General features: G+C 46.6%; 1 protein-coding gene across 1 annotated transcript in view; it reads right to left on the reverse strand.

Moving 5' to 3' along the window:
• The window catches only part of LOC147679577 (solute carrier family 2, facilitated glucose transporter member 11-like), a 510350-nt gene extending 484197 nt beyond the window's left edge, over positions 1 to 26153 (reverse strand). The window contains exon 1 of the mRNA XM_086943162.1: positions 26019 to 26153. Coding sequence (XP_086799288.1) covers positions 26019 to 26153 — 135 coding nt within the window. The remainder of the gene's footprint in view (positions 1 to 26018) is intronic.
• Positions 26154 to 26725: the final 572 nt, after the last annotated feature.

Here is a 26725-nt window from a genome sequence, read left to right on the forward strand (position 1 = left end):
GGAGCAGAAGGGAAACTGAGCAGAGAGGCACGCGGGCACTGAGGGAGAGAACGACCACAGGTGGTGCTGTGCGGAGGGGGAGCGACCTACCTGGAAGGGTCAGGGTGAGGTTTGGCAAGAATGGTAAACTGACCTCTCCTTTTCCCGTTGAGAAGGGGGTGAGACAGGGGTGTGTGCTTGCTCCGACCCTTTTTTCCCTGTTTCTCAATGGGTTAATCAAAGACCTTCTTGCAGTTAAAGATATAGATGCCCCAAAACTGGCAAGCCGCACATTTCCTGCACTAATGTTTGCGGATGACACCCTGCTCCTCTCGAAATCATCTATGAGGATGCAGCGTTTCCTAGAGGAGTTCGGCCTGTTTTGTAAGAGGAGGAATTTGGTGGTTAATATTTCAAAGACCAAGTATATGGTCTTTAATGCAAACTCCACCAATTGTCCCCACCCTACCCTTGATGGCAGACCACTAGAAAGAGTTTCTATTTCTGACTATTTAGGATTCTCTTCAAACGATAAAATGGGGTGGGCTCCCCAAATCAATAAGGCCAACCTAAAACTGACCCAGGCCACTGGAGGGATCCTAAAACTTTACAAAACTTCGGCTTGAAAGACTATAAGTCCCCCAGCAGAAATCTATAAAATACAAGCCAGGGGATCAGCTACATATGGGGCAGAACTATGGGGGCATTGCTCTGCGAATCCCCTCACGGTTACTGAAAATAATTTTATGAGACAGATCCTAGGCTTGCCCAAGAACACGCCTATTGTTGCACTCAGAATGGACCTGGGCATTTGTCCCATAGCAGATTTGATTTTGTCGCGTCCACTGTTATACTGGTGACATCTTTGGAGCACTCCAGAACTGGCCCACTATAGGGACGATTTGAAAGCTGTGTTGTCCACTATGGGGGCGGGTAAGATCCCTTGGTTGGCTTTTGTTAGGGATACAGCTAGAGCATTGGTTTTGGGAGATCTATGGTCCACACCTGAAGCTGCATGTGCTGAAATCTCAAAAAAATCTCTAGCATGTGCTCTGAAGGATTACAAACTGGCACGTATCGCACAGACAGTTGACACTTCCAGTTTAACGTATGGATTCCTGGACGCTAAGTCCCAATACAAATTTGAACAAGTGATAGATACTATGCAACCAGTACTAGTTAAATAATTGTATCTGCAATTTAAGTATAGGACCCTTCCGCTTAACCCTCGTACCAATAGGTGGGAAGGCGTGACAGCCCGCCTTTGTCCCGGGTGCTCAGTGGAGGAAGAAACCGTTACTTCTGTCCAGCATACAAGAGTCCCAGATATAGGTGGGTGATTCAATTTTGTAAAAAACCTGGGCATTAGGAACTATAGAGAAATCCTTAGAATCCTAAAATCAGACACTGACCCGGTTACTGTTGCTGTGATATCAAACTTTTTTATTTGGAATGTGGTCCAAGAGAAGGTATCTTCCTGCAACTGGTTTTGTCAACTTGTAAGGAGGACTACAAGGACGGTAATATACTAATCATTGGTAGGGGTTGCTGTGCTTGTGATGTTTTTATGTGATGATTTTATATGATCTTTTTTAGTTCGATTTTAAAATTTACATGTTAAATTATATTCTTAAGATATTTTTTTAGATTTCCCATACTGTTGTTTATTAATGGTCTAACCCCTTAAATGGAAACATTGTATTCGTATACTGTATGTATATCTATGCATTTGTGAATTTGGACTGTTCAGCGCTTTCTTAATTGGTTGTAAAAATTGTACTTTCTTTTTTTTCTAAGCACTTTTATGGCCATTTTGACCGAATTAAAGTTATTATGAATGAATGAAATGTTAAACTAATCATAAGTGTTGACTGAGCAAGCAGACAATCTGGTGGTGACACTGTTACCAGATGCTCCTTAGTGTGCTAGGTTGGAAAACACGCAAGTAAGTGGTTTACAGAAGAGGTAGGATATTCTGACATATTTAAAAGTGGTGGTTTCATGAAGAGGCTTTCATGTAGCGTGCAAGTGTATTTATTTGGCAATGTACGCTTTCACCCATAGGCTCAGTGATTTTACAAATGAATGACATTCCTTTTGTTTTTGGAATTCACCATCACAAGATTGGCCCCTACATGTTTAGGTATGAAAAAGGTTTATCTCACATATGTTTTAAAAGTGTGATAGAGAGAAAATCTATACCTACCCTCTCCTTCTTTCAGAAAGGGACTAGCATGATTAATTGGGCATTGGTTTATACACACAACAGCAGGTCCCTTCCTCTGAATGATTCAGTGCTGCTGCTCCAGGTAGTGTTGGTTCTGCACCCTAACCTTCCTGTCTCTATTTTCGGCCAGAACAAACAGGCATTGAACTAGCGTCCTTTCAGGAAAAATCTTGAGACCTGGCCATATCAAATGGTGCAGTGGCATGTGGGGCATCCGTGTGTAAGCTGTGGCTGTCTCAAGTCCGGTTCACTTCCCCTTAGAAGAGCTTTCGAATGCAATTTATTGGCCCCCCACATCCACCATGCCTATCTGTACCACTCTGAAGCCGGTTGACATTATTGGTAAAAGGCATTCTTATTTACAATACCAATAGCTAAAACTCTTTCTTTTTTTTGAAATGGAGTCCTGTAGGTATTTGAGGTTTCATAATTATTTATTTTTTGTGTACAGGGGTAAGTGAGTGTGCCAAGAGAGAAGGTCCAGATTTCTTTGGAAACACTTTACCTTCAGAATCACTGCTGATTCTTAAAGCAGTTTTGTGTTGAAATTCCAAGAAAGGAACCGTCCCACGAATTCGCAGAACCACCACCGGAAGAAGATTGTTCTCCTACCTGGCAGCGAAGACTTGGAACTCACTTCCCAAACACCTACGACTGACCACCTCACCTTCAGGAAACACCTCAATACCTGGCTCTTCGAGCAGTAGCAGCACCCCCCCCCTCCTCCCAGCGCCTCTATAAATGTCTTGATTGATTGATTTCCATTTTTAGGTTGAGACCTGCGTAGGCTGCGCTTGCACAGTCGCAGGTAGAGATCTTATGTTTACAGTGTGGGGGCTTGAACCCACCCCTCTTCTCCATTGACTGGCTTCCTAAACGGAGGCCAGCCATTGGAGGAGAGGGGCATCACTCCGTTCAAGCCCCGTCTTTTTGGGATTCGGGGGGTGTTTTTAACTTTCTTTCTCTTTTCTTTCTCTCCTCTTCCCATTGGCTGGAATTTTACCTTCCAGGTCCAGGGAAGGCATGGCTTGACAGTTCGGGCTGGACTGTTCCCATGAGGCACAGGGTCAGACTGATTTGCATATGGCCGTGTCTGAACTGGGGTGGCAGAGTGGGATAAAGAACGGTGATAGATTCAACCCAGCTCTTTTGACTGGGTGTGAGTGTTTGATTGGTTCAGATGCTCCGTCCATCACCACCCCCTTTTGTACCACTTTGTTCGCCATAGGTTGGCAGGGTATGCTCAGACGTGAGTCCCTTGCTCACGTTGCCACTGGATTCAAGCAAGCCGGGCTGAAGTCCCTTGCTCACTCTGAAGCTTGTTTCCGGTCCAGGAAAGGCATGGCTTGGCAGTTAGACAACAAAATAAATAAATAGAAGGGGGTTCCCCGACGGGATTTAGGATGCTGGCAGGAAACAGGGGAAAAGAACAGCTGAATAGAAACAAGAACTACCCTGCCAGGGTAAACTTCAAAGTCCCATGGGGATCTTTACACTCAAGTAGACGGTGACGAAAATATACGTATCAGAGCCAACAATACATAGCACAGAATAAATTTACCTTTTTTGAGAAAATATATATAATTTATTTGTCATTTGTTAAGTTCATATAAAGTATTCATATAGACACTTAGAAAAATATACATTAGTTTAGACTCTACAACACATATAAGGTGAAGAAAAAAATAATGGTGTTTGTGGTTTTAAGTTGAATCAAAATTAGGGTCAAGCAGAATGCAAACATTCAAGTCCCACACACTCCCAGAATCATCCACTAAATTCACATTCACTCTCAAACTCACTCATTACAGTAATGTACAATCACACACATAAAATTCATAAAAGTACATCAGGGCCTGCAGAAAAGATATATCTCGTGACTGCTAGGGCTATAATTACAATATGGAGGCAGAAAGATAGAGGGGAAGTGATTTAACAAAAACTACACTTTGGGCCATCCATACGAGTCACGCCAACGCGGGTTTTGATGCAGGGCCTAATTAGGCTGCACCTTCATCAGGGCCAGGATGACCAGGGGGCGGGGACACACACACACTTTCCACGCTGTACAGAGAGGGCGCGATACGAGTATCACCAGCGTTTGAATGCTCTCTGCGTCGGTAGAGGAAGATTGTCTGGGAGACAGGGTGTATTTACACAGGTCCAGCTGCTATAGTTCTTGGTGAGCTGAAGGTTCGTGGATCGAGAATCAAGTCAGGCGTCCTTGTAAAGAACAAAGAACAGTAATCAGAAGGGTTGAATCAGGGGAGGTCCTTATTCAGAGTAGAATGCTCGTCGTATCAGCGTTAAATACTCATCGAGTCAGATGGAGTTTTTTACGAATAGGAGGGGTGTTCCTAGATATTCAGTAATAGTGGCGCCTCATGGCGCTCAAATCTTCAAGGGTTCAGCACCGAGGGCGTTCTCCATCGAACAGTGGGACGCAGGCTGGATAGATGCAAAACAGGGAATAGCCCAGGATCATCGAGTTTCGCACAGACCATGGGGCGGCGTCCTCTCTCGAAAAGATTAGGAGCAGCTTGGCAGTTCGGGCTGGACTGTTCCCATGAGGCACAGGCTCGGACTGATTTGCCTATGGTCATGTCTGAACTGGGGTGGCAGAGTGGGCTAACGAACGGTGATCGATTAAACCCAGATCTTTTGATTGGGTGTGAGTGTTTGATTGGTTCAGATGCTCCGTCCATCACCACCCCCTTTTGTACCACTTTGTTCGCCATAAGTTGGCAGGGTATGCTCAGACGTGAGTCCCTTGCTCACTTTGCCACTGGATTCAAGCAAGCCGGGCTGAAGACGGCTGGAATGCCAGAAACCGGTCCTCGGAAGCTTGTTTCCGGTCCAGGGAAGGCATGGCTTGGCAGTTCGGGCTGGACTGTTCCCATGAGGCACAGGGTCAGACTGATTTGCATATAGCCATGTCTGAACTGGGGTGGCAGAGTGGGCTAAAGAACGTGATGGATTAAACCCAGATCTTTTGACTGGGTGTGAGTGTTTGATTGGTTCAGATGCTCCGTCCATTACCACCCCCTTTTGTACCGCTTTTGGCCGCCATAAGTGTGGCAGGTTATGCTCAGACGTGAGTCCCTTGCTCACTTTGCCACTGAATTCAAGCAAGCCGGGCTGAAGACGGCTGGAATGCCAGAAACCGGTCCTCGGAAGCTTGTTTCCGATCCAGCGAAGGCATGGCTTGGCAGTTCGGGCTGGACTGTTCCCATGAGGCACAGGGTCAGACTGATTTGCATATAGCCATGTCTGAACTGGGGTGGCAGAGTGGGCTAAAGAACATGATGGATTAAACCCAGATCTTTTGACTGGGTGTGAGTGTTTGATTGGTTCAGATGCTCCGTCCATTACCACCCCCTTTTGTACCGCTTTTGGCTGCCATAAGTGTGGCAGGGTATGCTCAGACGCGAGTCCCTTGCTCACTTTGCCACTGGATTCAAGCAAGCTGGGCTGAAGACGGCTGGAATGCCAGAAACCGGTCCTCGGAAGCTTGTCTCCGGTCCAGGGAAGGCATGGCTTGGCAGTTCGGGCTGGACTGTTCCCATGAGGCACAGGGTCAGACTGATTTGCATATAGCCATGTCTGAACTGGGGTGGCAGAGTGGGCTAAAGAACAGTGATGGATTAAACCCAGATCTTTTGACTGGGTGTGAGTGTTTGATTGGTTCAGATGCTCCGTCCATTATCACCCCCTTTTGTGCCGCTTTTGGTTGCCATAAGTGTGGCAGGGTATGCTCAGACGTGAGTCCCTTGCTCACTTTGCCACTGGATTCAAGCAAGCTGGGCTGAAGACCGCTGGAATGCCAGAAACCGGTCCTCGGATGCTTGTTTCCGATCCAGGGAACGCATGGCTTGGCAGTTCGGGCTGGACTGTTCCCATGAGGCACAGGGTCAGACTGATTTGCATATAGCCATGTCTGAACTGGGGTGGCAGAGTGGGATAAAGAACGGTGATAGATTCAACCCAGCTCTTTTGACTGGGTGTGAGTGTTTGATTGGTTCAGATGCTCCGTCCATCACCACCCCCTTTTGTACCACTTTGTTTGCCATAGGTTGGCAGGGTATGCTCAGACGTGAGTCCCTTGCTCACGTTGCCACTGGATTCAAGCAAGCCGGGCTGAAGTCCCTTGCTCACTCTGAAGCTTGTTTCCGGTCCAGGAAAGGCATGGCTTGGCAGTTAGACAACAAAATAAATAAATAGAAGGGGGTTCCCCGACGGGATTTAGGATGCTGGCAGGAAACAGGGGAAAAGAACAGCTGAATAGAAACAAGAACTACCCTGCCAGGGTAAACTTCAAAGTCCCATGGGGATCTTTACACTCAAGTAGACGGTGACGAAAATATACGTATCAGAGCCAACAATACATAGCACAGAATAAATTGACCTTTTTTGAGAAAATATATATAATTTATTTGTCATTTGTTAAGTTCATATAAAGTATTCATATAGACACTTAGAAAAATATGCATTAGTTTAGACTCTACAATACATATAAGGTGAAGAAAAAAATAATGGTGTTTGTGGTTTTAAGTTGAATCAAAATTAGGGTCAAGCAGAATGCAAACATTCAAGTCCCACACACTCCCAGAATCATCCACTAAATTCACATTCACTCTCAAACTCACTCATTACAGTAATGTACAATCACACACATAAAATTCATAAAAGTACATCAGGGCCTGCAGAAAAGATATATCTCGTGACTGCTAGGGCTATAATTACAATATGGAGGCAGAAAGATAGAGGGGAAGTGATTTAACAAAAACTACACTTTGGGCCATCCATACGAGTCACGCCAACGCGGGTTTTGATGCAGGGCCTAATTAGGCTGCACCTTCATCAGGGCGAGGATGACCAGGGGGCGGGGACACACACACACTTTCCACGCTGTACAGAGAGGGCGCGATATGAGTATCACCAGCGTTTGTATGCTCTCTGCGTCGGTAGAGGAAGATTGTCTGGGAGACAGGGTGTATTTACACAGGTCCAGCTGCTATAGTTCTTGGTGAGCTGAAGGTTCGTGGATCGAGAATCAAGTCAGGCGTCCTTGTAAAGAACAAAGAACAGTAATCAGAAGGGTTGAATCAGGGGAGGTCCTTATTCAGAGTAGAATGCTCATCGTATCAGCGTTAAATACTCATCGAGTCAGATTTAGTTTTTTACGAATAGGAGGGGTGTTCCTAGATATTCAGTAATAGTGGCGCCTCATGGCGCTCAAATCTTCAAGGGTTCAGCACCGAGGGCGTTCTCCATCGAACAGTGGGACGCAGGCTGGATAGATGCAAAACAGGGAATAGCCCAGGATCATCGAGTTTCGCACAGACCACGGGGCGGCGTCCTCTCTCGAAAAGAATAGGAGCAGCTTGGCAGTTCGGGCTGGACTGTTCCCATGAGGCACAGGCTCGGACTGATTTGCCTATGGTCATGTCTGAACTGGGGTGGCAGAGTGGGCTAACGAACGGTGATCGATTAAACCCAGATCTTTTGATTGGGTGTGAGTGTTTGATTGGTTCAGATGCTCCGTCCATCACCACCCCCTTTTGTACCACTTTGTTCGCCATAAGTTGGCAGGGTATGCTCAGACGTGAGTCCCTTGCTCACTTTGCCACTGGATTCAAGCAAGCCGGGCTGAAGACGGCTGGAATGCCAGAAACCGGTCCTCGGAAGCTTGTTTCCGGTCCAGGGAAGGCATGGCTTGGCAGTTCGGGCTGGACTGTTCCCATGAGGCACAGGGTCAGACTGATTTGCATATAGCCATGTCTGAACTGGGGTGGCAGAGTGGGCTAAAGAACGTGATGGATTAAACCCAGATCTTTTGACTGGGTGTGAGTGTTTGATTGGTTCAGATGCTCCGTCCATTACCACCCCCTTTTGTACCGCTTTTGGCCGCCATAAGTGTGGCAGGTTAGGCTCAGACGTGAGTCCCTTGCTCACTTTGCCACTGGATTCAAGCAAGCCGGGCTGAAGACGGCTGGAATGCCAGAAACCGGTCCTCGGAAGCTTGTTTCCGGTCCAGCGAAGGCATGGCTTGGCAGTTCGGGCTGGACTGTTCCCATGAGGCACAGGGTCAGACTGATTTGCATATAGCCATGTCTGAACTGGGGTGGCAGAGTGGGCTAAAGAACGTGATGGATTAAACCCAGATCTTTTGACTGGGTGTGAGTGTTTGATTTGTTCAGATGCTCCGTCCATTACCACCCCCTTTTGTACCGCTTTTGGCTGCCATAAGAGTGGCAGGGTATGCTCAGACGCGAGTCCCTTGCTCACTCTGCCACTGGATTCAAGCAAGCTGGGCTGAAGACGGCTGGAATGCCAGAAACCGGTCCTCGGAAGCTTGTCTCCGGTCCAGGGAAGGCATGGCTTGGCAGTTAGGGCTGGACTGTTCCCATGAGGCACAGGGTCAGACTGATTTGCATATAGCCATGTCTGAACTGGGGTGGCAGAGTGGGCTAAAGAACGGTGATGGATTAAACCCAGATCTTTTGACTGAGTGTAAGTGTTTGATTTGTTCAGATGCTCCGTCCATTACCACCCCCTTTTGTACCGCTTTTGGCTGCCATAAGAGTGGCAGGGTATGCTCAGACGCGAATCCCTTGCTCACTTTGCCACTGGATTCAAGCAAGCTGGGCTGAAGACGGCTGGAATGCCAGAAACCGGTCCTCGGAAGCTTGTCTCCGGTCCAGGGAAGGCATGGCTTGGCAGTTCGGGCTGGACTGTTCCCATGAGGCACAGGGTCAGACTGATTTGCATATAGCCATGTCTGAACTGGGGTGGCAGAGTGGGCTAAAGAACGGTGATGGATTAAACCCAGATCTTTTGACTGAGTGTGAGTGTTTGATTGGTTCAGATGCTCCGTCCATTACCACCCCCTTTTGTACCAGGAGGCGTAGTGGTGGCAGGTGCGGGGACCAGGTGTTCTGGCACTGGGCGCGGTCCAGTCGTGGGCGGGTGCAGATAGGCTTGCCGAGTGCCAGCAGTGGGACCGCGCAGCGGCCGGCATGTGTGGGGAGGTGGGAGTTAGGAGCAGCTGGGATGCGGGAGGTGGGGCAACAAATGGGCAGTCAGGGGATTGGAGCTGCAGGGGACGCATTTGCGGGGGCAGTGAGGGACGACGAAGGAAAGAGAAGGCAAAAGGGCACAACAATTGAGGGGGAAAGGAGTGGCTCAGAGGGCAGAAAGGTCACAAAAAGGGCAAAAAGGTCACAAGAATACAGGGGGAAATGAGTGACACAGAGGGCAAAAAGGTCACAGGAAGGGCAACAAGTCACAGAAAGCAGGGGGAAACGAGTGCCACAGAGGGCAAAAGGTGACAAGAATGATCAGAAATGTCATAAAAAATGGGGGGAAACGAGTGGCACAGAAGGCAGAAAGGTCACAGAAATGCAGGGGCAGCTAAGCAACAGAAGGCAAAAACGGGCAGAGAGACACGGGCAGCGAGGGGAGCAGAAGGAAAACTGGACAGAGAGACACAAGGTCAGCGAGGGAGAGAACGGTGCCAGGCTGTGCTGTGCAGAGGGGGAGCGACCTACCTGGAAGTATCATGGGTCGCCCTCCTCACCGCGCAGCGGCCGGCCTATATGGGGAGGCGGGAGGGAGGAGCAGCTGGGAGGCCGGAGGTGGGGCAGCGAATCGGCAGTCAGGGGGGTGGGGACGCAGCGGCGAGAGGCGACAAAGAAAACAGAAGGCAAAAGGGCACAATAATTGAGGGGGAAACGAGTGGCATAGAGGCAGAAATGTCCCAGGAAAAGGCAGATATGGTCACAAAATATATGGGGAAATGAATGGCACAGAGGTTCAGAAAGGTCCCAAGAAAGGGCAGAAAAGGTCACAAAAAGCAGGGGGAAACGAGTGGCACAGAGGCAGAAAGGTCACAAGAAAGAGCATAAGATGTCACAAAAAACGGTGGGGAAACGAGTGGCACAGAGAGCACAAAGGTCTCAAGAAAGGGTAGAAAAGGTCACAATAAACGGGGGAAACCAGTGGCACAGAGGGCACAAAGGTCACATGAAAGGGCAGAAAGGTCACAAAAAACGGGGGAAACGAGTGGCACAGAGGCAGAAAGGTCCCAAAAACAGCAGAAAGTTCACAAAAAACGGGGGGAAACGAGTAGCACAGATGCACAAAGGTCACAGAAATTCAGGGGCATCTAAGCAACAGAAGGCAAAAACGGGCAGAGAGACACGGGGGCTGCGAGGGGAGCAGAAGGGAAACTGGGCAGAGAGACACGGGGGCAGCGAGGGAGAGAACGGGCACAATCGGTGCTGTGCGGAGGGGGAGCGACCTACCTGGAAGGATCATGGGTCGCTCTCCTCACCGTGCAGCGGCCGGCCTATATTGGGAGGCGGGAGGGAGGAGCAGCTGGGAGGCGGGAGGTGGGGCAACGAATCGGCAGTCAGGGGGGTGGGGACGCAGCGGCGAGAGGCGACAAAGAAAACAGAAGGCAAAAGGGCACAATAATTGAGGGGGAAACGAGTGGCACAGAGGCAGAAATGACCCAGGAAAAGGCAGATATGGTCACAAAATATATGGGGATTGAATGGCACAGAGGTTCAGAAAGGTCCCAAGAAAGGGCAGAAAAGGTCACAAGAAAACGGGGGGAAACGAGTGGCACAAAGGCAGAAAGGTCACAAGAAAGAGCAGAAGAGGTCACAAAAAATGGGGGGAATGAGTGGCACAGAGGCAGAAAGGCCACAAGAAAGAGCAGAAGAGGTCACAAAAAACGGGGGGAAACAAGTGGCACAGAGGGCACAAAGGTCCCAAGAAAGGTCAAAAAAGGTCACAAAAATCAGGGGGAAACGAGTGGCACAGAGGCAGAAAGGTCACGAGAAAGGGCAGAAAAAGTCACAAAAAATGGGGGGAAACGAGAAGCACAGAGGTACAAAGGTCACAAGAAAGGGCTTAAATGGGCACAAAAAGCAGGGGGAAACGAGTGGCACAGAGGCACAAAGGTCACATGAAAGAGCATAAGATGTCAGAAAAAATGGTGGGGAAACGAGTGGCACAGAGAGCACAAAGGTCACAAGAAAGGGTAGAAAAGGTCACAATAAACGGGGGAAACCAGTGGCACAGAGGGCACAAAGGTCACATGAAAGGGCAGAAAGGTCACAAAAAACGGGGGAAACGAGTGGCACAGAGGCAGAAAGGTCCCAAAAACGGCAGAAAGGACACAAAAAACGGGGGGAAAAGAGTAGCACAGATGCACAAAGGTCACAGAAATGCAGGGGCATCTAAGCAACAGAAGGCAAAAACGGGCAGACAGAGACACGGGGGCTGCGAGGGGAGCAGAAGGGAAACTGGGCAGAGAGACACGGGGGCAGCGAGGGAGAGAACGGGCACAATCGGTGCTGTGCGGAGGGGGAGTGACCTACCTGGGGATCGTGGGTCGCTGTCCTCACCGCACAACGGCCGGCCTATATGGGGAGGTGGGAGGGAGGAGCAGCTGGGAGGTGGGAGGTGGGGGCAGCAAATGGGCAGTCAGGGGGGCGTGGACGCAGCGGCGAGGGGCGACAAAGAAAACAGAAGGCAAAAGGGCACAACAATTGAGGGGGAAACAAGTAGCACAGAGGCAGAAAGGTCCCAGGAAAGGGCAGATATGGTCACAAAATATGTGGGGAAATGAGTGGCACAGAGGCAGAAAGGTCCCAAAAAAGGGCAGAAAAGGTCACAAAAAACAGGGGGAAACGAGTGGCACAGACGCAGAAAGGTCCCAAGAAAGGGCAGAAAAGGTCACAAAAAATGGGGGGAAACGAGTGGCACAGAGGCAGAAAGGTCACAAGAAAGAGCAGAAGAGGTCACAAAAAACGGGGGGAAAGAGTGGCACAGAGGCAGAAAGGTCACAAGAAAGAGCAGAAGAGGTCGCAAAATACAGGGGAAACAAGTGGCACAGAGGGCACAAAGGTCCCAAGAAAGGGCAGAAAAGGTCACAAAAAATGGGGGGAAACGAGTGGCACAGAGGCAGAAAGGCCCCAAGAAAGGGCAGAAAAGGTCACAAAAAACTGGGGGAAATGAGTGGCTCAGAGGCACAAAGGTCACAAGAAAGGGCAGAAAAGGTCACTAAAAATGGGGGGAAACGAGTGGCACAGAGGCACAAAAGTCACAAGAAAGAGCAGAAGACATCATAAAAAAATTGGGGGAAACAAGTGACACAGAGGGCACAAAGGTCACAAGAAAGGGCAGAAAGGTCACAAAAAACAGGGGGAAACGAGTGGCACAGAGGCAGAAATGTCCCAAGAAAGGGCAGAAATGTCCCAAAAAACGGGGGGAAACAAGTGGCACAGATGCACAAAGGTCACAGAAATGCAGGGGCAACTAAGCAACAGAAGGCAAAAACGGGCAGAGAGACACGGGGGCCGCAAGGGGAGCAGAAGGGAAACTGAGCAGAGAGGCACGCGGGCACTGAGGGAGAGAACGACCACAGGTGGTGCTGTGCGGAGGGGGAGCGACCTACCTGGAAGGGTCAGGGTGAGGTTTGGCAAGAATGGTAAACTGACCTCTCCTTTTCCCGTTGAGATGGGGGTGAGACAGGGGTGTGTGCTTGCTCCGACCCTTTTTTCCCTGTTTCTCAACGGGTTAATCGAAGACCTTCTTGCAGTTAAAGATATAGATGCCCCAAAACTGGCAAGCCGCACATTTCCTGCACTAATGTTTGCGGATGACACCCTGCTCCTCTTGAAATCATCTATGAGGATGCAGCGTTTCCTAGAGGAGTTCGGCCTGTTTTGTAAGAGGAGGAATTTGGTGGTTAATATTTCAAAGACCAAGTATATGGTCTTTAATGCAAACTCCACCAATTGTCCCCACCCTACCCTTGATGGCAGACCACTAGAAAGAGTTTCTATTTCTGACTATTTAGGACTCTCTTCAAATGATAAAATGGGGTGGGCTCCCCAAATCAATAAGGCCAACCTAAAACTGACCCAGGCCACTGGAGGGATCCTAAAACTTTACAAAACTTCGGCTTGAAAGACTATAAGTCCCCCAGCAGAAATCTATAAAATACAAGCCAGGGGATCAGCTACATATGGGGCAGAACTGTGGGGGCATTGCTCTGCGAATCCCCTCACGGTTACTGAAAATAATTTTATGAGACAGATCCTAGGCTTGCCCAAGAACACGCCTATTGTTGCACTCAGAATGGACCTGGGCATTTGTCCCATAGCAGATTTGATTTTGTCGCGTCCACTGTTATACTGGTGACATCTTTGGAGCACTCCAGAACTGGCCCACTATAGGGACGATTTGAAAGCAGTGTTGTCCACTATGGGGGCGGGTAAGATCCCTTGGTTGGCTTTTGTTAGGGATACAGCTAGAGCATTGGGTTTGGGAGATCTATGGTCCACACCTGAAGCTGCATGTGCTGAAATCTCAAAAAAATCTCTAGCATGTGCTCTGAAGGATTACAAACTGGCACGTATTGCGCAGACAGTTGACACTTCCAGTTTAACGTATGGACTCCTGGACACTAAGTCCCAATACAAATTTGAACAAGTGATAGATACTATGCAACCAGTACTAGTTAAATAATTGTATCTGCAATTTAAGTATAGGACCCTTCCGCTTAACCCTCGTACCAATAGGTGGGAAGGCGTGACAGCCCGCCTTTGTCCCGGGTGCTCAGTGGAGGAAGAAACCGTTACTTCTGTCCAGCATACAAGAGTCCCAGATCTAGGTGGGTGATTCAATTTTGTAAAAAACCTGGGCATTAGGAACTATAGAGAAATCCTTACAATCCTAAAATCAGACACTGACCCGGTTACTGTTGCTGTGATATCAAACTTTTTTATTTGGAATGTGGTCCAAGAGAAGGTATCTTCCTGCAACTGGTTTTGTCAACTTGTAAGGAGGACTACAAGGACGGTAATATACTAATCATTGGTAGGGGTTGCTGTGCTTGTGATGTTTATATGTGATGATTTTATATGATCTTTTTTAATTCGATTTTAAAATGTACCTGTTAAATTATATTCTTAAGATATTTTTTTAGATTTGCCATACTGTTGTTTATTAATGGTCTAACCCCTTAAATGGAAAAATTGTATTCGTATACTGTATGTATATCTCTGCATTTGTGAATTTGGACTGTTCAGCGCTTTCTTAATTGGTTGTAAAAATTGTACTTTCTTTTTTTTCTAAGCACTTTTATGGCCATTTTGACCGAAATAAAGTTATTATGAATGAATGAAATGTTAAACTAATCATAAGTGTTGACTGAGCAAACAGACAATCTGGTGGTGACACTGTTACCAGATGCTCCTTAGTGTGCTAGGTTGGAAAACACGCAAGTAAGTGGTTTACAGAAGAGGTAGGATATTCTGACATATTTAAAAGTGGTGGTTTCATGAAGAGGCTTTCATGTAGCGTGCAAGTGTATTTATTTCGCAATATACGCTTTCACCCATAGGCTCAGTGATTTTACAAATTAATGACATTCCTTTTGTTTTTGGAATTCACCATCACAAGATTGGCCCCTACATGTTTAGGTATGAAAAAGGTTTATCTCACATATGTTTTAAAAGTGTGATAGAGAGAAAATCTATACCTACCCTCTCCTTCTTTCAGAAAGGGACTAGCATGATTAATTGGGCATTGGTTTATACACACAACAGCAGGTCCCTTCCTCTGAATGATTCAGTGCTGCTGCTCCAGGTAGTGTTGGTTCTGCACCCTAACCTTCCTGTCTCTATTTTCGGCCAGAACAAACAGGCATTGAACTAGCGTCCTTTCAGGAAAAATCTTGAGACCTGGCCATATCAAATGGTGCAGTGGCATGTGGGGCATCCGTGTGTAAGCTGTGGCTGTCTCAAGTCCGGTTCACTTCCCCTTAGAAGAGCTTTCGAATGCAATTTATTGGCCCCCCACATCCACCATGCCTATCTGTACCACTCTGAAGCCGGTTGACATTATTGGTAAAAGGCATTCTTATTTACAATACCAATAGCTAAAACTCTTTCTTTTTTTTTAAATGGAGTCCTGTAGGTATTTGAGGTTTCATAATTATTTATTTTTTGTGTACAGGGGTAAGTGAGTGTGCCAAGAGAGAAGGTCCAGATTTCTTTGTAAACACTTTACCTTCAGAATCACTGCTGATTCTTAAAGCAGTTTTGTGTTGAAATTAATTTTGAAAGTATAGGTATGATGGATTGGTAATAAGGTTTTCCAAGGCCTTTGGTGCGAAATCCGTCATTTTCAGTCCTCTAGGCAGTGTTGCTAGCTGCTTCTCTAGTCCAGTGTGTAATTCCTCATGCTAAGTCCCTACACAGTGCTGCTAGCTGCATCCTGGTCCCAGTGGTAATTCCTCATTCTTAGTCCTCCAGACAGCGCTGAAGCTGATTCTCTGGTCCTAGTGGTATTCCTCATTCTAAGTCCTCCAGGCAGTGCTGCTAGCTACTTCTCTGTCCCGTCGGTAATTCAACATTCTAAATCCCCTAGACAGTGCGTCAGCTGCTTCTCTGGGCCCGGTGGTAATTCCTCATTCTAAATCCTCTAGGCAGTGCTGCTATCTGCTTCTCTGTTACCATAATTAACTCCCCTTTTCTAAGTCCTCTAGGCAGTGTTGCAGCTGTGTCTCTGTCCCAGTGGTAATTCCTCATTCTAAGTCTTCTAGACAGTGCTGCATCTGCTTCTCTGGTCCCAGTCATTCATTCATTGGATTCTTTATTCGATGATTAAAAATCACCATAAAAGTGCAGACATACAATAGACATTCAGTTCATTTTAAAAACACCATTAAATTAATCGTGAATCCTAATATCAGTACAACAAAATCACAATGGGTAAAAGACATTGTAAACCTTTAAAAACAATCACAGAAGTCTCACAATTCCCCCCCCCCCCAGTTGCCCTTAATCGAACCGCTACTTTAATAAAATTAATGATACAGCAAAGTGTGAGGGGATCAGTTGACTGTTGTAAAAAAATCAAGGCCTCTTGAGCACATTTTATATTGGATTTTTTCAGGATGTCTACCAAGAATCTACGTCTAGGTTCAGCATAAAATGAACATAACAATACAAAATGAAGGGAATCCTGTGGGGACCTATTGTCGCAACCGCAGGTTCCCTTCTGCTCAATTGTAAGTGAATACCCTAATGGTGATCCCAATAAATACGGTAAAAGATTGAGCCTAAAACGGTTCATTAAAAACCTTTCCTGTGCATTATGTAGCAAATATAGATAAGGTTCTATTCCTTCTGTGGTTTTTACAAGGTTATATGCATGCACCCTGGATTTATCCCTTTCTTGCTCTGTTCTCTGTATTGCTTTGTGTGCAAAGAACGCATTTTTAACAATGTTCTTGTGCTTAGGGATAATCGCTGTCAGATCGGAAAAGAGATTCCCGAGGCCCAGAGTTTCCAAAACGGACTTGACGTAACTGAGCCACGGGATTCGCGGCCATTTTTCTCTGCCCAAGCAGTCCTTCATTATTTCCCTGCTTAAGATCGCCTCTGGGTTTACCCAGATTTTAAGCCAAGCTAGGATTGGCCTAACCTTCACCGAATCTTCAAGGTAGGGTATCCCTAACACCCTGAGTACAATTGCCGCTGCGAGACTATGAGGGGCTTTCAGGACAGTGCATAGATATTTATTCTCCTCCCGCTGCAGTTGGCGAATATTTGCAAAGCCCCACACCTCTGCCCCATAAATGACTTTAGAGCAACACATTGATTTGTACAAGTTCATCACCTGTTCGGGGCACCACCTTCCCAGCCTTCGACCATAACCTGCAATTGCCCCGTTGGTAACATTCATTTTACGACAACGATCCTCTAGCAGGCAGTTACATTTTAGTAGCCCGTCAAATAGTAAGCCTAGATATGAGAATGATTTAACCTTCTCTATCTTATGACTCACTATCTTGAAGGTGCATTTGTTGCAGGGTTTTTTGCCAGCGGATAAAACATAGGATTTACCCAAATTAACAGAAAGGTCTAATGAGCCCATAAAAGAAACAAAACCATCAATTAAAATCTGTAGACTCTTCGGTGTGCGTCCGAGTAGGACCGCGTCATCTGTGTAAAGTAACACAGGCACATGACGCGTCCCTACTCGTGGACAATCGGATCCCAGCTGTAAGAGATGCTGCTCCAGGTTATTAATATAAAGGGAGAATAAAAAAGGCGCCAGGATGCAACCTTGGCGCACCCCACTACTACAGTGGAAGGAGTCAGTACATCCGCCCTCCATGTTGTACCTGACTTGCGCTGAGGTGTTACTATGCAGTTCTCTCAAAATGTTAATGAGGCCAACCTCTATCCCCATGCTGGTCATCATGTCCCAAAGCTTGTCCCTATTAACATGATCGAAAGCGGCTGCCAGATAGCATTGGGGATCGTCCCTGCTACCCTTTTTGAAAATAGGAACAATGATAGCAGTAGACCAGGAGGGCGGTAAGCCACAGCGGATTGCAGTATTGATAACTCTTGTCATTATAGGGGCCCATAATTCCACAGAGTTTAAGAACAAGTCCGGTGGGATTCCGTCAAGACCAGGAGCTTTGTTTTTAGACAGCCGCTCAATCCCGACCTTGATTTCCTTTAGGGAAAAAACTACTGGCTGGCCTTGGTCTACATTCCCTTTTTCGTGCTGTGTGTCTGTTTCATGGTCATATAGACCCCTATAATGAGTAATCCACATGTCAGGCGTGATATTTGTTCCTAATTTGGGAGCTGTGTCATCCTGGAAAGTGGGTCTGTTGATAATTCTCCAAAATTCTGTCATGTCCCTCTTTTACCCCGCCTCCCTTAGGTCCGCCCAACTTTCTGCTTGTAATGCCTTTTTCCTCCTAGTCAACTCGCGCTTATATTTTTTTCTACAGGAGGCGACTCGTGTGACATCCCTGGGCCTTGTTTTAATACTATCTTTAAGCTCCCTCAGGGTTTTAGAGCAGTCTCGGTCAAACCACCGCGGCTGACTCCCAGTCTCTTTTATCGGGACACTAGTCTTTAACATCCCATCTACTAAATGCGCAATGTGTTTGAATGCTATAAGTAGCTGCAACCCTTCTATTGGCACGTCTAGACATGCCTCAAAGGCTGTTTTCCCCTTCTCCATCAGAGATTTATAAAACCTTTCTCCGTCAATCTTTGACCACCTTAGGCGTCTGCCCTGATCAGTAACCCTCTCAGATACTGCTACAGGCTTACTCCCAGTGGTAGCGGTCTGATAGTGTACATCTACCAAAGGGTTGTGATCACTGAACGGGTTCCAATCAATCCCAACCTTGGAGATTCTGTTTTTAAAAGCCCTTGAGGATATAGTATAGTCAATATACGATGAACATCCTCTGCCCTTGAAGGTGGGTGGCAGGATCTCATCCTCTGTAATGCGCACCATGTCCAAGGTGTGAACCAAATCCTGATTCTGCAAAAGTTTTGATAAAGCATCACCTTCTGATGAGTGCTCGAAGTGGGCTCCATTATACTCTGGGCATCGCGACCATGTCACATCTATTGGGAAAAGGGCTGGGCAGAGGAGACAGTTAAAATCCCCCATGACTAAACAATTTTGGGCATGAGTCCTGGCTTCACAAGTAGAATCTTGGCACAATCTATACTCCAGTTCTCTTATAAATGCATTACATCCCCCCGCCACATTATTGTAAACATTAAACATTGTCAGATTAAGTCCTTTACCCTTGAGCCGCACCTCTTGGATATCATGAGAATTACAATTTGAAGTCGACTAAGTGCCAGGGAGGTTCAAATCCACATATACTTATAACCCACCCATAGCCCTGCCTGATCTAGATTTCCTTGCTGGGACAAAGAAACATTTATACCCTTCTATATGTATCGAGCCGTTATCAACTGCCCAGGTTTCCTGTAAGCATATTATGGAAAATTTACTTATGTACAGGCGCCATTCTTTGTTGTTAATTTTGGCAGCCAAGCCCGCTACATTCCATGACACAATTCCGACTACCTCGTTAGCTACCTCCCCCCTTTTACCTCCCCAGCCTGAGGCTTGTGCATGATCTATTTGCCCCTCATCTTCAATTGCATTCTCAATCACTGGGTTTTGGGACCAAGTATGCTTTGGGGAAGGAACATGTACAATACTAGTTGTGGTTGGCTCTACGAGTGGGAAGGGGACCTTTTGTGTTCCAGCGACTTCTTTATCTACTATACCCCCTAAGCAAAGTCAATCGACTCCCTCCAAGCCTGCTAATGCTGCGAAGCGATTAAAAGTGGGCAGGGAGTAGTCAGCTTGATGGTGAAAGAATGGTCTAAGACCCCCCTCCTGCATTTGGAATGAGGGCCCAAGACCAAAATTCTGGTGACAAAGTCATGGGCCTGTATAGTTGCTCTGTTGATGAACCAGGGGCCTAAAATTGGATACCGGAGCGACTATTCCTCTGAGGTAAAAGTAGGTCAGATCACGTACAGTAATTGCGTTACCCACATTGTGTGGGAACCCGTTTAAAATGTATCTGACAACTCTGTCATCTTGGAAGTTTATTATAACAATGTCACCCATTAGATCCTTAGTTCTTTGACCCAGCCAAGGGAGACGCCTAACGTTAAGAATTGCCCGGTTTATTTGTGGTGGAAGTGGACAATTCTGCCTCAGCCAGTGAATGACTTTGTTTTTCAGCCCACGTTGATCTTCTACGCGACCATCAGCTAAGAGTGGCACCCCGGTGAGGACCGCAACATACGGAGCCGCTTCCGGGGGCAAATCTACTCTGAGCCTCTTGGCTGGGAGTATCTCGCAGGTTTTTCTTGGTCCATGGGTTTGGGGGCATTACCAGCAGGGTTCATTTTCGGGGCATCTCCTAGTTTATCTGATGTTAATCCTTTCTGTATCTTCTTACCATTATTTTTGCTATTTATCACTGCTGTGTTAGTGGGTAATGTTTTACAGGGTTTTGGTTGGGGAAAATTGGTGGTTTTTGTTCTATCCTGGGCAATAGTGGTTAAAGGCACTACCGGGGGTTGAAGTTCTAGCTCTGGTTTGATTAAATCCCTAATTGACACTTTGATTTCCCCAATGTCCTTTTCTAGCTTCTCAAATTGATGGGTTAATCCCTTCAGTCTCTCCATCAATGGCAGGGTAAACGATCTTAGTAATTGTTCTATACTGCCCAGTAAGTTGATGGTGGATGGGTCATTAATCAGAGTGGGTGTTGAGTTAACCATTATAGTTGGTATGGGTACACTAGGGGAGGGTTTTTCGGAGGGCCCAACATTTTTACAAATAGCCTTATTTTTACATAAAGAATTCCCCCTCTTTTTCCTTCTTTTGGGCGGTGGACCTTGGGCTCTGGGGGTTTTAGATGTTTTAGGTTTTCCCTTTACTATGTTAGTTAAATCCACTTGTGGCGGCAAAGTATCGGGCAGAGCTTCTGCCTCTGGGCTCATGTTAGAATTAAAAGCTGATTCATTTATAGTCAAATCACTGACTGCAACTATTGGGAGAGATATTTCTTGCAAGAGTAATGGGATACTGATATTTAAAGATGCCTCACTGTCCCCATTTACAGGTGAGGTGCAATGGATAGGAGAAATCATTGGCTTTGACGAATCTAAAGGTAATCTCTTATTTTTAATGGATTCAATAGAGCGACGTCTCTCAGCCCGTCGCTCAGAAAGAGCGAGTTCCTTTTCTGTTCCAGTGGTAACCCTAAATATAAAATTATCCAGCGTGCGCTGGTTGGCCCCTCCCAACAGTAGCTGTTTATCCTTTATGGGAGACGACATCATCGCTCAATAGTGGAGCTTGTTCTAGCACTCTACTGTGGCTCGTCAAACAATACAAGCCACTAACTTTACAAGCAGACTGGCTAAAAAATAATAGTGCCCACAGTTAACTACCTCATATGTGAAAAACGACTTAACCACAGTTCGGGCGATGAAAGGGAGGGGGCCCAGCCCAGTCTCCTGCAGTCTCCGAGGGCCCCAGAGGGCCTGCCCTTTGCCCGGGCTTCGCCCTGGGCGCTTCCGCGCGCGTCCCGCGCTGCGGAAGAGGAGGGTGAGTTTTATGGGTGTGTGTAGCGACCCGGAGGCGAAGCTAGCAGGGGGAGCAGGCCGGGTCACTCGTGCCACGCAGGGACTCCTGGATCAGTGAGTCCTGCAACGCTCCACCCCTGAACAGCTGCTCCATGCCACAACCACAACCGGGAACCTTACGGCAATCCTAGCGCCGCGAAGCCGGTGCGGCAAGGCGCTGATGGAAAAACAGAAGTCTCAGCACCCTCTGTCGAAGTCGAAGTTAGCGTCCTCAGGTCGGTAACCCTTCCAAAATCCTTCACAGTACTCCCCAGTCATAATTTATCATTCTAAGCTCTCTAGGCACTACTGCAGCTGAGTCTCTGTTCATGCATCCACTACACTCCAAACCAAAGCACATAGATAAAAGACATTGCTATTTACAATGTCAATTGCTCTAACTCTCACAAATGCGATACCTATTGCATTGCAAATGCTTGTTTCTTTTCAGGGCTATCTTGGTGCCCCTAATAGCTTGCAGTATGGCTTTCATGTCTGTCCTTGTATTCTATCTGTGTCAGGTACTGGCTCAGTGAGAAAAGGTAGAGCAGCCCCCTTTACAGCCTTCCATCTTAGTCTGATCCTGATGGCCTGCTTTCTCCTTCACCATCCCAAGATGTCAAAACCTCCTTCGGCGGGCTGCTTTTTCGCGGGAACTGTGTGTCAGTGCATACAGGGGAAAGAGAGTGCAGAGACTCAAACTGTATGCTATAGGCAGATGAGTCAGCCCCTTCCTTAGTCAAGCTGTAAATGGTGATGAAGGTGGGATCATTTTGGTGTGAGACTCCCCCAGCTAGGCTCCGCAGCAAGTGATGTAATCCTTGTGTCAAGGGAGGGGAAGCTGGATTTCCTTACCGGCCCGGGGAGCTCGGGGATATCAACCAGCCCGAGGCCAAGAAGGTGCATTGGATGTGAATATTGCCACCAGGAGCATCACCTCACGCTGTTGCGCCATCAAAGTGCCTTGCAAGCTTAGGGGCTGGAAGTAGGGAAGTAGGCAGGGGTGGCTCCTCGTCTAAGGCAAAGGAGCCCCACTGCTCTCAGAGCAGCAGCAAAGGGAAAAATGAAATTACAATAACAAAGTTATTATCATATTATTATTTTTCGTTGCTGCGGGGCTGGTTTAGGGTGGGCGGGGCTGGTGGCTAAGGGAGGAAGAATGGACTGTGCCCAACTGCTTGGCTGGCCGTCTCGGGCCGGCCAAACAGTCATGCGCACTTTGCATGTTCCCCACACAGGCTGCACTGCAGCCTGGGTGGGGAACATGCACATGTTCCCTTTCCCTGTTTGAATACAGAACCACTGTGCTCAGACCAATCACAATGCTGCGTTGCTGTGGTTAGTGGCAATATGGTTCAACCAGTGTGTCTTGGTTCCTAGAAGCCCTCTGAAAGTTTTAAGGGGGCAAGATTGTGCAGCATTGCGGGGTTGGGTGCTGGAGCCACGTATTCTAGCATTCACTATCTTTTGATCATATCATATTGCTGTCTTGCTCTCTTAATTACATTGAAATTAGAGTTGGTATCTTGCTTTTCTTTTAGTTGCTCTGCCTCCCGCACTGGAAGAGAACCGATTAGATTGAAAGGGTGGCTGACAGGGAAATGGAAGATGCTAGCTGGGGGGGCAGGGGGAGGGGTGTGGAAGTGGTAATGGTACTGGGGCACAAAATGTAATGGCAAAATAAACTGCCAATAATTCTTATGAGGCTGAACTCCATGGGACAGATTTACCAGCCCCTAGCGTAATTTTTGCGCCGCCATTGTGTCACTTTTTGTGAGGCAGCGGCAGAGTAAAAATGGGGCCTATTTACAACGTTTCACATCTAGGGAGATGCATCACATTGTAAAGCCCTGCATCACATTATACCTGCGTCCGGTAAATCGTATGCAGTGTGGGCGTTTCCACACAAAAAAGCTGTGTAGAAGTGACTCAGTGAAATCTACAAGATTTTACTACACCACTTCTAGGACGCCACTGCGTCAAAACCTTACGCCTGCTTGGAGCAGGCATACGGAGTGATACAGCACAATGAGGATATGCTTCCCCATGCATTTCTGGAGTTGTATTGAGCTTGCGACACAACTCTAGCAATGTGTGACTTTTGCACCAACAGATGAGTCAGAATTTCTGACGGATCTGTTGATCCTTGCACCATGTTGCACCGTATAATAAATAGGGTGCATCCATGGTAGTGCAAGGGTTTCTCAGGATTGCGCAGGGAGAGTGACGCATTTCTACAGATGCATCACTTTCTTGTAAATCTGCCCCCATGTTGGTATCCCCACTCCAGCCCATGGCACATCAAAGCCCTCTTCACTCTCGCCCCCGCACAGGGCACACATCAAAATGTATATCCCCAGGCCGGGTTATCCATATGTGCAAGCATGTTGGCGATGCAGCGTGGGCAACGAAATTCGTTTTATTTATTATTTTCGATACTTACCTCTAATGGTCCTTATCCCGTATTTTACATCCCCCCACCCAGACCCTCCCCTGCCTGACATCACCGCCCCAGTATAACGCCCGGCACGGGCCGTGCCTGCATATGTGCAAGAAAAAGGGCCATGCTGGATGTGTAAAATACACAGTTCTTGCTTGTCTCCCTTGTCACGGTACGTGCATAATAAGGGGGACCCTCATTCAAGAGACCAAACAACAGATTTGCCCCGTCAGAAAAAAAAGAAAACTCTACCGCAAAAAAAGTTTTCATTTTTCCCTCTCTTTCTTCCTACACGAACCCCAACGACTCACTACACATCCTGATAAGTTGCAAATCTGGAAGAGGCTGCAATGGCCCTTGGAGAAGGGACAATCCAAGGACTGTGACAAGAAAAACCTGGACTCAGAGTCATGAAGGTTAACGGTTATTAATCGGGATGTTTCAAGGGCTGAAGCAGCCTTAGTTTGTTTAACACTGAGCAGTCCTAGCAGCTGGGCTGACATGGCAGAAAAAAATCTTTCCACAGCTGGACCTCAGACACAGGCCTGTGGCGCAGTGTCCGAATGTTCGACTTGACAATCCCATCCTGAATACTGTAACAAATTCAACTGCCATCTAGAGAAAAGCATTTGCATGACTCAGCTGCAGATCATTTCCTTTGTGCCATTTTACTACTCAGAAAGTTACTGTACGTTATACAGACTTTAATCGTGAACACTTGTCTTGCATAGGTACCAACAGCCTTATTCATGAAGCCGAAATCGGCTCGCAAAGGGCCAGATTCTGAGAATCTGGCCCTTTGCGAGTGCGATTTTTGCATTTGGGATTCATCATCCCAAATGCAAAAATTGCTAATTGCGATCTCGCAATTTTGCGAGGAATTACATTTAAGGAATCTCTATTTGAGATTCCTTAAATGCAATTCATCATCCAATTTTGTTTTGCGAATTCGCAATTTCTGGCCGCAATTTACCGCGAGGTCAGACCTCGTGGTAAATTGCGAAAACTCAGAAAAATGCTTTTAAATGCATTTTTCTGAGTTGCATGTTACACACACACATGTCCTTTGGACATGTGTGTGTGCAACACCTGTGTAAAATTTCATTTGAGGGGTGCTACAGGGTGTCCTTTGGACACCCCTGGCACCCTTCAAATCGCTATCTTATTTGCGATTAGCTAATTGCTAATCGCAAATAAGGAATACTCCCCATTCATTCCTATGGGCCTTTTGGCCCATAGGAATGAATGGCGAGTTATTCCTTATTTGCGATTAGCAATTTGCTAATCGCAAATAAGGATTATGTAGGAATCGCATTTCTTTATGCAATTTCTACATGAATCCCGTTTTGCGAGTTCTTAATAGCGATTCGCTATGAATCGCTATTAGGGGCTCGCAAAACGGGAGAATGATGAATCAGGCTGCAAGTTTCCCAGGCTCATGCTTTACTAGTTAGTCAGTCCCGTTTTATTCCTCAGAATTCTGGAACTTGAAGTCTTATTTAATCCAGTATAAATCCAAGATTTCAAGTCCTAGAGTTCTTAAAAAAGAAGAAAGAAAACTGGCACAAACTAACTAATCCAACAAGGGCCTGGGAAACTTGCCATCTAGGGTGTGGGACAAATCTGCTACTGACAGAGAAGGAAAACTTTCATGCAACGTAGTATTCTCAATTTAAGAAAACACAGATAATCTCACAACTAGCTTCCCAAAAATCCCCATCTCGTTTGCAGCTGAATTGGTGGTACACATTTTGAAATACATCTAGATGATTTCCCGCAGACACATTTTGCCTGTAAAATGCAGATTATATTTATGCAGAAAAAAATGATAGGGGACATAATACAGACTTCTCTATTAATTACATATTAAGAGACCTCTTCATGGTGCGGTAATACCGCACACTGCAATTTCCAAATCGGAAGCATCAGTAATTTCAGATGCAGCATTACGTCAGGATTAGGTGCCGAGCGAGGCATGGAGCAAGAACGCTTCAAAGGTCTAGGAAATGAAATCTTGTGAATTTACATAGTAACTGTATGTAACAAAAATGGCGCGCTGCATAAATACATCAGTTATGGTGAATGATGTTTGATCATTTGCACTTTTTTACCTTAAAAAAAATCACAGGAACCGAGACTTGGATTTTGTAAATACCCAAAAAGTAGTAATATTACTCAAAAATATAAATTGTTCAAACGTGTATAGCCCCTCAATTTGGCAAAGACGTGTAAGTTACACTTTTGGAATAAATTTACAGACTGATTTTGTGAATAGCAAAAAAGTAGTAAACTTACATAAAAGTGTAATTTACTCAAAAGCTTAAGTTACCTTTGTGAATCAGGTCCAGTATTTGGTTGGACTTACCCTGCTCGGCTTCACTGGCGCTGTCAGCAGCGGCTGTGTCTCCATTTTGCTACCAGGCTCTCCCAGGGTTGCTTTCTGTAAGCGGTCGTGTAAGTCTGAGGACGCCATGGACTGAAGCCGAAGGCCATGAGACATCATGATGCCGTCCCCTCTTTTAAAATTTGAGCTGGGCACAGTGAAGACAGTAGACCTTATTATATGTCGTGCCAGCTCCCTGCGGGGGAACATAGGAGGCCAAATTTACAAAATATTTAGCAAGCTCTGTTTATCTCACTGAAGAGCACAGCTCCGCATTCGTCATGAGGATTGAATAACAGACTGCAGTTCAAGAAATCGGCGCGGCTAGTCAGCTGTTTATGGCCATTCAATGTTAATAACATCATCCAACGAGGGAGAGTTGTTTTAATATTTTTTTATAAGATGTTTAGAAGTAGTGGGAAGGCCAGGCACTGATACACTTTGAAGCACCTTGTAATTGTCAGGACAGGTACTCAACAAGTGAGACCAGAGCTGGAATAGGAAACATTTACTCCGGGAACCCATACATTGAAGGTCTAGGTGCGGTAGCAGGCACTAAAGCAAACGCAAGGAGATGATGGACGGAGTGCTGAAACATTTCAAACTCACACCCCCAGTCACAGATCTGGTTTGAATCCATCATAATTCTTAGGTCACTTTGCCACCCCAGTTCAGACACAGAAATATGC

This window comes from Lissotriton vulgaris, chromosome 11 (genome assembly GCF_964263255.1).
Source record: "Lissotriton vulgaris chromosome 11, aLisVul1.2, whole genome shotgun sequence".
Lineage (NCBI taxonomy): Eukaryota > Metazoa > Chordata > Amphibia > Caudata > Salamandridae > Lissotriton > Lissotriton vulgaris.